The 13,378-nt window shown below is 34.3% G+C and overlaps 1 protein-coding gene across 1 annotated transcript; it reads left to right on the top strand.

Annotated features, from left to right (window-relative positions):
• The first annotated feature begins 7,775 nt into the window (after nt 1-7,775).
• LOC125063464 (innexin inx7) lies at nt 7,776-13,174 on the top strand. Its single transcript, XM_047669918.1, has 8 exons — nt 7,776-7,848; nt 8,313-8,617; nt 9,170-9,347; nt 10,023-10,170; nt 10,649-10,838; nt 11,458-11,608; nt 11,730-11,919; nt 12,253-13,174. Exons 2-8 carry the CDS (start codon nt 8,375-8,377, stop codon nt 12,407-12,409), a joined length of 1,257 nt encoding a protein of 418 aa, XP_047525874.1. The 5' UTR covers nt 7,776-7,848; nt 8,313-8,374; the 3' UTR covers nt 12,410-13,174.
• Nucleotides 13,175-13,378: the final 204 nt, after the last annotated feature.

Below are 13,378 nucleotides of genomic sequence, written 5' to 3'. Positions count from 1 at the left end.
CGGTATTTTAGCTTCTTCTCTTCTTCGGGTGCCACTTTACAGCTAAAGGTTGACTGTTAACAAGTAACAACTTGAAATGTCGGGTATCTTGCGCTAGTCTTAAGGCGGAAACATACTACTAAAACGCGACGCGACGTGTCGTGTCGACACCCGATGTCCATCGTGCACATTACCAACACGCGACACCACGACACGCTTGCAAATTCAGAAGTCATTTAGCTGATTTATTCCCCGCGCAATGTGCCAGCAAGTTTTTACCAATTTGAGGTTCAGATTCGAGGAATGTTTGCAGCGCAATGGTGCACACCTGGATGATGTTATTTTTAAGAAATAAATTTCCCAGATGTCTATTTTAATTGAAATAAAAAATTGTGTGTGTGTTGTATTTAGTTTTTTTATTATATTATATTCTATATATCCTAACTCGCTGTTTTTGTCCTTGTATTGAGGTAATCTCATGTCATATAAAACAGAATATTGTTTCACCAACTCAATTAATTGTTCGTCGTTCATTTCGCCAAATAAATCCAAAAATATCTAAGTATATAAATTGACATTCGTGTCAAAAACTCGAAAGACTGACGCATGACGTCATCATCACAACATCCACAACACGCCGATCCAAATCGATTGGATGTTACCGCGTGTGATCGTGGCGTGGCGTGTTGTCTATGTGCATCTGACCATATTAAATATATGGGATTGATAAGTACTGACATGCGTCAGATGGCGTGGTGTAGCGTCGCGTTTTGGTAGTATGTTTCCGCCTTAAAGAGTTTCTCGACGTACGTGATGCCGGCTCCCTACATGTCTGCAACCACGACTTCCTCTTACAATAAACTTACTAATACTTAAAAATTTAAAAGGTAAAGAATCATTTTAATTCTTATTTTCAGAGAATTTGGCTTTGCAAGACTAATTTAGTTACAATTCTACTTGCCTATTTCGAGTGCTGGGTTTTTTTATTGCGCGCAGTTTTAAACGTATTTCGCAATTCACAATATTTATAAACTATCGAAACTAACAATACCTAATGTAGCCAAACACGAGAACAATTCCTAGTACTAGTAGTACTATAGTGAAACCATTAACACAAAGACATTCTTGGCAGACGTCAGACATTTTGTCAATTTTAGTTTACATTGGTGATTTTTTTAAATAAACAAAAAATTTTGTTTTATTTTATTAAGAATCGGCCTGACAATGTAATTGATATTCGAAAGCGATAATATTGGTACATATGTTCCTTGGTACATCTTTTAAGAAACGTACCAATTCTTAAAAGGCAGGCTACGCACTCGCGAACCCTCTGGTATTGAGATTGTCCATAGGTATCACTCCTACAGGCGAGCCTCATGCCCGTTTGCCCTGTTATATAAAAAAAAATGCTCTATGTTCTATATCAATTGATTCATTTTCTAAAAAGTATTTCTGGTTCCACTCTTAATCATTTCTTGATTATATCGTTACCTCACACTACCCTGCGCTACCTTATAGATATAAAAAATTAAAAACCTCATAAATAATTGCCCCTCACGAGGTCCAGTAACTAAGTATATGTAATAAATAAGGCACAATAAAGGCATGATGAATGTCTGAGTCACCCTGTCGAAGCAGGTAGAAACTCGTTCAGACCTCTCAATATCTATGGAACTTAAGGGATGTACCCAATTCCGGTGGTGACACGTTATCGATAAATTACCGTCATCAACGAATTTGATTTCTTCTTATATCGAATCCTTTTTTATAGCATAGGGGCCGCTGAGCCTACAAGACGCCCAAAAAGAGCAGTCGTCGCAGCAGGGTCACCCATTTTAGTGGGTGCGTTGGCAGCCTTTGAGGATTGAGTATGCTCCTTATTTAAAAAATTGGAGGTTGTATCTCCCAGGGAAAATCCCCACCGGGAGTCGATTCCATAGCAAAAGAAAATGTCTAGTTAAGCGGGAGATTTCTAGCCATCAAGATGGTGCGGATGAAATTTTGAGTTAATACGCCTCTTACGGTGATGATCATACGGTGATTCTGTTACGAAACCTTATTTGGACTACCAACCTATCAGATCATGATGCATGCTGCCTTTTCAACCAATTTTCTGGGTTTAAGTAAGCTAAAAGCATTAATCAGCGTGACCCATGGATACAAAACTAGTTGAAGATAGATATGTATGTTGTATGTAGTATTATACATCGATATTTAAACTAAAACTATCACAATAACAAGAGAATTGTGCCAGAGGATAAACAATAAAGTAACTCAATATCGCGGACATTATAGATCCAATTGATGTTGCGGTGTAAAACTACATATTATCTGTGGTCGCCTTGATAGATATATCCTTGATCTAAGACCTACTGTACATGTGATAGCATTTATAGAAGGATACACGTCCTGATTGATATCAATTCCTATGTAATGAATCTAAATTGTGAATAATTCTAAGGTAGTTTAGTACGAAAGCGTAGTTTGAAACGGCAAATGAAAAATATTGGTTTCAGAATTGATAAATACGCACAGTATTAAAGAAAATAATGATATATCAGCCCTTCGTTGTCCACCTCTGTAGTCGTCGAATGTTTGTTGTTAGAAGACCTTTTGCTTTATCGCTATATCTATTGCACAAAAATATTTACAAATCTCTATATATACTACGGGTCGCCATCTCCACGGGAACGTTTCGGAGCTTCTCTCTCAGTGATACCTAGAGTTAAGTCTTACCCGCTCTACGCCCTTGACTTGCGAACTGGTAGTAAATGTAAATTTACGATTAATTTAACTTGACGATTCAAAAGTGTACTTGGTTACCAACTTGAATAAAGATATTTTGAGTTTGGGTTTGAGTTAAATCAAAGGATAACATTATCTGTCAGTTGGTGTGTCTGATATTAAAAGCAGTGTTTAATTTAAATTGATTTTGACCACTACTTTTATCGATATCGGCTGTGTCGACCCAAACCCTATACGCGTAAACGTAGTAGTCCCATCTACTTTCCTAACGGGTCATCTTCTATCTCTCTCAATTACATGTATTTTTTTGTATTTCCTCTCGCTTTACGGACAAAATAACGAAGCAAAAAAGGTGGGAAGAGGTCGATAAAGGCCCTTAATTGTGGCCTTTGTTGATGGGCTTAAAAATTTCGGTATGCAGCATACTAGTTTCTCGTAACTTTAATCAAATTAAATTAAAAAAAACTGTAAAAATGTTAAATGCGTTAAATAATTACCTTCCAAGCTACTATATAATTACCTTCTATTAAATATATATATGTACTGCGTGAAATGATAGTGGGACTATAGTTACATATATGTATATATATTATAAGTTCTTAAAATGCTTACGTAAAAGCTTCTATTGCAAAAAGTATATCTAATCAATCGTTTACAAATACAATAAGGTCGAATATCTATAGATATTTCTGTTTTAAAAGTTCGGACCACCTATACGAAGTCAAGGTTCCATTTTTAAACACCCACACAGTGTATTCCAAAACTTGTTTCCGTCAATGTGTGCGATCTGTATGTGTGTGAATTGTAATGTGTGCATGCGCAAGCGCGGGTCAAATCGTGGTCAAGTTGTCGCTGGACGATGTCATCAGGCCTTAGACAAAGTTCTTGCGTTATGCGATATGAAATTAGGTGTTTCGTCACGTGACATGTATTACTATGCATCGTTAAGTATCAAACTTAAGTTAATTCTGATCTCCAAATACTACTTTTCATACTTTAATCAATATTAAAACAGACAAAATCCAAGTACATATGCTGGTTTCCTTATTGCTGCGCATCACAGCCACACACTACTAAAATATAATTAATTATTTTAAAAAAATAGTTAAACAGCAAAATAAAGTCTAATTTAAAGTAATTTTTTTTATTCTAATCTTTTAGACTGCTTGTCGTTTAAAAGGCTTTTGTCTACGGACAGGCCTTTAACCATGTTACACATAAAACCTGGAGTGAATTTGTAATGAAGTTTTATTGGTGGTTCGTACGTAAAGTAGGAACAGAATCTTAATGTGGCTGCTATTTTACCCGTAACTTATTGGTTCACGCGCTGTTTATTAATTCGTAAATGCCTAAATGTATCTAAAACAATTATAAGAATCAAATCATTTGACTGTACACTAAGTTACTGCTAAGAAATCCTAACTACAAAAGAAATGAAATCTCGCTGGGTACCAGCGATATATAGACAATAATATGAGATAAAATTCTAAAGCCTTCAGATTTTACGCCCCATAGCAACAGAACGACTGCCTCCAGACAGTGAAAGATAGAAGATAACACGTTGAGACATATAAAAATTTAGCACACGTTCTCAGCGTCGTAACTTACTGGAATGCAGTCCAGCTAGCTCCAGACGGCACACAAACACGTTTTATGATTGTGTGTCTGTGTGAATAGGGATATACTGTGTAAATAGTCTGTGTGTGCAATGGTGTATGTGGTTACGCTGGTACTATTTGTTCACGAAACGATAGGAATTTTAAATTATTATACTTAAGAGAAAATAAATACCGAGAATTAGCTTTGTTGTTTAAAAAACCGTTCATAGATGTAAATGTATTTAAAGTAAATGTTATGTCTCTTTGAGTAAAATGAAGAAATCTTGTACACATTTTAAGATTTTTTAAACCAAATATATTGTAGGTATATATTACACTTTATTTAATTGAGACTTTAAGACTTTCAACATAAATTATTGGAATAACTTTTTATTAAAGTAGGTATAAATCTTCTAAAAGTGAGAAGAGCCTTTATAATGATAATGAGAGATCGTAGTTATTCTTTAATTTGTAGCGGATCATATAACATAAAAATATAACGTATGTGTACATATATATATGCTTGCATGTGTTCTCTGCAAAGCTTTAAGTTGCGACTGAATGTTACGAAATCTTAAGTATATATCTAATAATCGGCCTAGGTCAGAAATGACATACAAGATATTCGACGTAATTCACGTTGTGTTTTTATCACTGATTATTTATTCCCTAAGAACATTGACACGATTATTCCACGTTCTTGGGGAGTAAAACGGTCATATAAAAAAAATAAACAAATTTTCTTTAGTGCCAGTACTTTTGCACCACCCGGTATAAATTACGCGTCACGTTGTTTGTCCGCTATAAAAGGCAATTTCTGCCGCGCACCACCACTATGTGGAACCAGCTGCCCACTGACGTATTTCCGAACCAATTCTTAAAATGCCAGCAACTCATTTACGAGGCTTCTGGCAATGTGAGTGTCCATGGGCAAGGGTATCACTTAAGATCAGGTGAGCCGTCTGCCCGTTTGCCTCCTGTAAAATAAAAAAAAATTTCTTCGGAGTGATTTGTTAATAATCCACCAACCACGAGCGAAGCCAGAACAAATGGTATTAAATTTAACCGTAAACAAGTTGTAAGAAATAAATGTAATAAAGAGAATTCAGGTCACTTTTCTCGTTTAAGGATAAAAATCGAGGTTATCTGTGAACGTATTGATACTAAATCTTATCAAATAAGGCAACGGATAAGGCATATATAGAAATGTTCCAACGTCTAAAGAGCGCCATCTGACGTGTGAAACACAAACTAGTTGTTTATGTCGTGGCAAAACTGAGAAAAAAGATTACGATTTCATATTATGTTAATTCATTTGATTTTGATGGTAGGTTTTCAATATTTAATCTTGCTTTTTAAATCGATAGTCCAAGGTAAGAATAATATATTATAGTAAAAAGTTTATACAAATGATGCGAATAAATTGTTGTTGTGGCATTCTGTGGAATTATATTAAACCTGTATCAATAATTATCATATGTTTTCTAATTTTATACCCAATGAGGAAAATTTTATTTGTAATTGAAACCAGAATCATCACCTAGTCATAATTATCACTTTTTATAGAACGGGGGCAAACGGACAGGAGACTAGCCTGATGTTAAGTGATACCACCGCCCATGGACAGTCAATGCCAGAGGGCTCGCGAGTGCGTTGCCAGCCTTTTAAGAATTGGTACGCTCTTTTCTTAAAGGACCCTAAGTCTAATTGGTTCGGAAACACTTCCGTGGGCAGCTGCTACCACAAATCCCTGAGAGTAAGACTCAGAGTCAAGACTTAGTGCTGAGTATGACTATGCCAAAAACGAAATGGACTTTGACATAGGGGAGACATAGTAGGATAAGAGTCAAACAAAATTTATATTCAATATCTTTGGTTTAAGCGCGTACTACTTAACTTAATACTGAACGATATAAACATGATTTATTAGATTAATTACCTCATACAGTGGCTAATAAAACATACGTCCATACCTAATACATAACGAATATAAAATGAAATGACCAGGAAATTTCTGAGCCACTGGAAGGAGCTAAGTTAGCGAGGACTTACAATTATTTTTTAATATTTAAATACATTATCGACCAAAGCTATTACTATTATTAAATCGATACCTATTATTTATGGCTGTGTTAATGCTATACGGATTTAAAACAAATATAAGAATAACTGAAATACAGTATTATCAGTACTAATAACTAATCAATGATACGGTATCGTTTAAACCAACGTCAATAAAAACTAAGACAACGGTTTAAAGCTATTAAAGGAAAATGTGCCGAATTAGGTGATAGCGCTTCCAATTTACTTAATACTATGATACATACTAAGACGGTTACAGATATAAACTAGTCTATCGATTTGTTACCCACGGATCCTGAGATGTTTGGACATGTAACATGCAGAGGTCCAGATTAAGAAAAAAGTGCGTGCGTACAAAGTACACATGTCAGAAGTGATATATGTTGTTCATATTGGAACCTTGCCTAAAGGGACTCCTTTTAATAATATATTTTAGTTTATGTTAAGGTTAGTTATTTATTTCAATGTATAATGTATATAATTTATTAAATATACCATGTTGTTAATATTGTGTCTTGTTCATATTTATACAAATCTAAAACTTTAGATTTCCGAGACTTAAAGGGAGGGAAAAAAGAAAGATATGTTAGGAATTTAATGAATTTAATTGTCATTAAAATATTTAAAGTGTCGAAAATTAATGCAATGAATACAATTTTTTAAATTTATTTCTTCGACAAAAACGCTGCACATTTTCGTGACGTTCTGTAAAAATTTTACTCTCATGCGCCATAAAGAAGTTTCACTTCAAAAAGTTATTGTGTCAGACAGAGTGGAGGGAACTAGACCTCGAGGGACGATCAAGTAAAGGTCCTTGCAAGTCTTATTATCATCCAGGCGCAGCGCCTCTGAAGAAGATTAGGCTATTAGGCTCATTCAATTCATCAAAGTAGTCTTTTTACGAATTACCTTCGGGGATGACGCATGTAAGTCTTTGAAATGATTATTTTGTTGTTCAAGAGTGAAGATAAACAAAATTATTAGTATATCCAATGTTACAAGTAGCATGGGATTAATCTTCTGGATCTCCTATACCGAGCCTTGTTGGCCAAGTGGCTTCAGCGTGCGACTCTTATCCCTGAGGTCGTAGGTTCGATCCCCGGCTGTGCACCAATGGACTTTCTTTCTATGTGCGTATTTAACATTCGCTCGAATGGTGAAGGAAAACATTGAGAGGAAACCGGCTTGCCTTAGCCCCAAAAAGTCGACGGCGTGTGTCAGGCACAGGAGGCTGATCACCTACTTGCCGATTAGATTAGTTCGTGGCCTTTAAGTTCTCTTTGTAATTGTTTGATACAGGTGCATTCTTAGAAACTTCAAACGTTTAATCATTTTTGAGGTTTATCATCGCTCGTCATATCTTATCAGAACCGATACGACATATTCTGACACAACCTTAAGTGAATCGCACGTCTTTGCTAGTGTTAATTGCAGCGATTTTCAAGTGAGTTAATTATTTTAATTTGTAGAATATCTTTCTTATCATGTGTCCTTATTAACGTGTGACGTGACCAGGTCTGAGCAGTATTAGAATCCTTTTGTTTTATTCTATATTGTCTTTGACTATACCTCTTTAAGAGAGTGCTATTATATTGTAGATCAGTACTAAAATATCAGAGGCTCTCCGTAACCACGATTGCGTTGACCCAAAAATTCTGTAAATTATATTAACGTTTTATCTGTAAAGAAGTTCTTATTGCTTTGTTGGTTAATTCTTCTAGAAGTAAACTGAGTTGTTGAGAGATTGTTGTGCACATAAGTGTCTAGCGATATTTCGTATGTATTTTGAAGATTTATTTTTAAAGAAAGTAGTGTATACTGTATACAGCATTTAGTGTACGAATTTTCAAATTTAAGTTTATTAATCAGCGAGTTGTTTTATAATTTCATTAATTTCTCTCTTTTCAGAAATCACCACTATTAAAATTAAATGTTTATTGTTAAACCGGTGATACAAATAAAACGCCAAAATGATGATGATGTCATCAATAAAAGCGTTGACACCGCGCATGCGGTTCAACTATTCGAAGCCGATTATAGACAACATGGTTTTCAAGCTTCATTATAAGTTGACTGTGGTCTTGCTTCTCTGCTTCATGATCCTTGTCTGTGGGAGAGAGTACTTCGGAGAGCACATCAAGTGTTTGTCCGACCAGGGCGTACCACCACATGTTATACAGACCTACTGTTTCTTCATGGCCACGTTTACTATTGTAAGATATTAATATTCTATCTTTGATATCCATTATTGATGTATAAACAAATTCTGTAACCATTCAGTCCGCTTTAGGATAGATACATTTTATAGCATTATTGATGAAGTAAAAGATAATTCCAGTCCTTTGTGATTCGCCCCTGTTTACCTGAATTGAAATATAGCGCAACATTTAGGGCTGGTAAAGTTCCTAAGCTAATAAAATAATTAATAACCAACGCACACTCTACGATTTAAAAGAACCCAGTTGCGTTACAACCCTTGGGTCAACGTGCTTAGCTTAGCCTCAGACTGTATCTGTTTCGTTATCAATTGTTTTCTCTAATAGGCAAGTAGGTGATCAGTCTTTTGTACTTGACATCTTGTCTAGGCATGCCAGCTGCGTTACGATGTTTTTCATCCATCGGTGCCTAACCGAAAATCGAACCTACGACTACACAGGGATGAAACGCTACAACTACTAGGCCACATTTGTCAACACCTTACGACTTACAACATTCATATCTTGTTAAGCTAAAATATGATCTCTCATGTTGATTCGAATACATAGGTCAGACATTACAACGAAAGTTTACTGGAAGGTGGATTTTTGCCGCATCCGGGAGTTGGGCCAATTCTCGAATCAGACGAGACTATCCGCCATACTTACTACCAATGGGTTCCCTTCGTTCTGTTCATTCAATCGATCTGCTTCTATATTCCGCATTATATTTGGAAGAGCAAAGAAGGTAAATATAGTAGTTATATTCTATTTGTGGCAGTTTAGACCACACGTTGATGATTTGAAGTACTTTTTTAAACGAGTAGGTATAAAAGTACATATTTCTTATCGTACGAGCTTGTACATTTTACTCGCTCAGACTTTGATAGTTTTATAAGCGTGGTGAATTCCTTAATCGACAGAGTTATGCCCCGAGAGTATAGCCAGACGTAGGTACTCTCTTCAATAGTTACATTGCATTCATTCCTTTCATAGCAATTAACATTTCTTTATTTCGCACATGGTCTATTGTTGTACGCGTATGGTTAATATAGAGTAAAAACAAAATCCTCTATTATTTAAAGCACCCCGATGACTTAAGAACACTTATACTTTCGTAGTTTCCAGCGCGTACGTTAACAAAGTCGATATATTTGCGGAAGTAATTTCGATTTCAATAGCATACATTACTGATAAAGTTATCAGCATATTTCTTAGGGTATTGTTATTTTCAAAATTCAAAGTTGAGATTTAGAGCTGATTATTACTTATGGATTTTGACATACCTCGTGTATGCTCGTGTATGCCATTACGCTTTTATTTAGGTCGGTGAGTGAATACCAGAATATTTTAGGTTCTCTTTCTGGGACTTTAGTATGACAATATCTAATTACTTTATTTATAATAAAGTTTATGTATTCAGGAGGCAGAATAAAAGCTTTAGTTGAGGGTCTTCAATATGCCAGCTTAGCTTTACACGATACAGACATGCAGGCTGGTAGCATCAACGTTCCTTCGAAGCAGACTCTGGAGAGCCGAGTGGATCTTATCAAGAAAGATATTTTATTGAGGTTTGTTTAGTGATTTTCAGAGTTGCTTTTTACCTATACTATGAGTTTTTATTGCGAGACTATTGACAACCTATAATTGAGATGCATCGCTTATTCATACGATGACGTCGAGAAAATCAGCCCGTTTATGTTTCTACGCGACCTTGGCGGTAATCAGATTTCGTTCATTCAATTTTCATGAAAATTCTTACCATGACGTGGCGACTGAACCTAAATTTGAATGTTTCGCGTTTCAACTATGACAGTATAAGCGATTCTAAAAACAACTACTACTTTTTGTTCAACTTTTTTGTATCGAAATGTCCAAATAATAGTTTAGAACATATAAAAATCAATATTTTAATTAAAACTATTTCATAAAGTAAAAATAGTAAGATGTACTATGTGTCTGATATAGTAAGAACTTTATAATTTTAAATTTGGATATTGAAGAGTTTTATTTTGGGTTATTATGAGTTTACTAGTAAATAATTTTCAGATTAAGAATTACAAGAACCTGGTCTCGATGGCTGATATCCATGGAGGTCCTAAATCTTCTGCACGTGATGATTCAAGTATGGATTGTCAACAAATTCCTTCACGGCAGTTTTATAAGTTTGGGGCTTAACGTAATGAAATTCAAACATTGGGGTGATATGACAGATCCATTGGAATTAGTTTTCCCAAAGGTAACTTTTAATTTCTGATAACGTTTATATAATCTACCTACTTGAAACGCTAAGTCTAGCGACGGTTTAGTCGGTAACGCATTAAGTCGCACATACATGTTAATTATGTCGATATCTCAGCCCTAAGGGTAGGTTACAGGTAGCCCTTCAGCACACACTAAATGAGTATTTAAAGTAAATACTCATGTCACAGTCAGGTTAGTATAGCCAGAACCTACGCGACAAAAAACTTGCTCAAGATACTGTTAGGAAACTGGAATGTCTTATAATCAAACATTGTGACATGTGTCAATGTCAGCTGTCAATTTGTATTTGACAAGCATGGTTTATAAATCATTTGTACAGATATAATTATAATCAGATATGATAAATCTCTTTCTAAAGGAATTGATTTATTCTTGATTTTTTTTCTTACATTTATGTTTTAATATAGTTTACTTAAAAAAAAATACTCTTCTTTGGAAAACATAAGAAATATCTCTTATATTTATCTATTATATTAGTATGAATTATAAACTTTATAACTATGATTACTGATACAAAGCCCGAACTTGGTATAAGCAACCTATTTATGTATCATTCTGATAATGATGACTTTATAATGCCTCTTATTTTGTAGGTAACGAAATGTGTGTTCCACAAGTATGGTCCTAGTGGATCCATTCAGCAGCATGACGCTTTGTGTGTTATGGCTCTTAACATCATCCACGAGAAGATCTACGTCATTCTGTGGTTCTGGTTCCTATTCCTTTTCATCGCGTCTTTTCTGGGTGAGACTTTTAAGCATATACTAAAACTTATATTTAGAAAGGGAAGCAAATACTTATACTGTCACATTATTAGTGTCAATGACCTTATCAATTTAGCTCCTTACATTATTTTTTGTTATAGGTGTCGTATGGCGGTTCGTGTCGTTCTTTATGTTCCGTAGATCATTGAGATTCAACGAAATTGTGTTCCGGCATATCTCCAAGAGCAAGTTTAATCCGTATAACGTGATCAACGTTGTCAACGGTTGTGAGTTTGGGGATTGGCTGTTCCTATATTACCTTGCGAAGAATATGAAGTCTGCTACATTCCAGTAAGTTTTTTTTAAACTCTTATAACTGTCTAAAGAAAAAAAAGATAAAGCTAAATCTATTACTACTACTGACTATTTTGCCTGTCCGTTAGACGGATCAGTATATTTTATTATTTATTTTCTTTAATTGTGGTTACCTGCAAGAGTTCGCTTAGTAGGTATATGGCCACCCGTTGCACGAATTCTTTTTAACGTTTTTGTTATTATTTATATTTAATTCTTGTTTGAGCAATATCATTTTTGACTATACATTTATTTTATTAGAATATATGATACTTCTACGCATTAGAAAGTGGCCGATATTCATAAATAATAAGACCTAATTTTTTTCAGTGAGTTATTCAGAAGCGTTGCTGAAGAATTAGAAAAACGGGATATACCGTATAATAACAAAGAAGACGATAATGTTGAGAAGGGATCTGAACCTGTTCTACTAGGAAAGGTAGACTATGACGATGAGACGTTACCACTTAAAGATAAAAGGACATAGACTACAAAAAACTCTACAGGAAAAAAAATCAGATTAATACAGATGTAGACAAGCCACAACTTATAATGTCTAACATCACAGATTACTATTGTCAATTTTTTTAACCAAAGACAAACCTTCGAATGAAACACATTTTTGGACAAACTGAAAACGAAAAAAAAAAACATCTTTATCAATATTAGGTATAGAACTGATGTATTTGTCGTAAATAATGAAATAGGTGATAAGTATGATATTCTAAAGTTTTAAGGAAATTTAGTATTAATAGCTTAGAAGTTGGTACTGGTACTATTACATATCTACTGCGAGAACTAAACTAAATCTATGTTGAGTCCTGTCCAAATAAAATATTGATATATTTATTAGGAATGATATTACTTATTGGACCTAGAATAGGTACAATTTTGTTTTACAAGTACAATTTGAGATTTTTAATTTGAGACCATCTCGGATTCATTTACGTGTGAAAAATAATATTTTAATATATGAATAAAAATGTTAATGTGGAAGGAATTTAGACTTTGCTCAATTGTTACTTTCGCTCATTTTTTAGCTTGCCCCAATACAGCAAGACAAAAACAGTTTTTAATATAGTCGGCTAAAGAGAGGCTTTTATGCAGGTCTCAAGATCGACTTGTGTAGTGTCTAGTCAATTTATGGGACCAAAATCAATCGAATTTATTTAAAACCGCAATTTAATTGTGATATTGCGTAAATGTGTATCTATTTATAATTGTTTTTTATAAATAAAGAATTTAAATTGTTTTTTTTTTATTTTTAAAGAAAGTTATACGCATGAAAAATCAGCTTTGCTCCTTAATTATTTAAACAAAACACTTTAGGGGCGGGCTTGCTCACAATAGAGACTTCGAAAAAAAAGTTTTAAATTCCGACTAGTAAACACTAACAACTAGTAACAACTTTTCTTTTAATATAAGTATTTTTATGTGTTTTTAAATACTAAAAGAA

This window comes from Pieris napi, chromosome 3, assembly GCF_905475465.1.
Source record: "Pieris napi chromosome 3, ilPieNapi1.2, whole genome shotgun sequence".
NCBI classification, from domain to species: domain Eukaryota; kingdom Metazoa; phylum Arthropoda; class Insecta; order Lepidoptera; family Pieridae; genus Pieris; species Pieris napi.
This window is presented reverse-complemented; position numbering and strand designations above follow the sequence as displayed.

Bases quoted from the DNA above. Each gene is read 5' to 3' on its own strand.
- LOC125063464 (XM_047669918.1), top strand. From the start codon at position 8,375: ATGATGATGATGTCATCAATAAAAGCGTTGACACCGCGCATGCGGTTC. The intron at 8,618-9,169 runs GTAAGATATTAA...TCGAATACATAG, and splicing joins TCATGGCCACGTTTACTATT to GTCAGACATTACAACGAAAG. The intron at 11,920-12,252 runs GTAAGTTTTTTT...AATTTTTTTCAG, and splicing joins ATGAAGTCTGCTACATTCCA to TGAGTTATTCAGAAGCGTTG.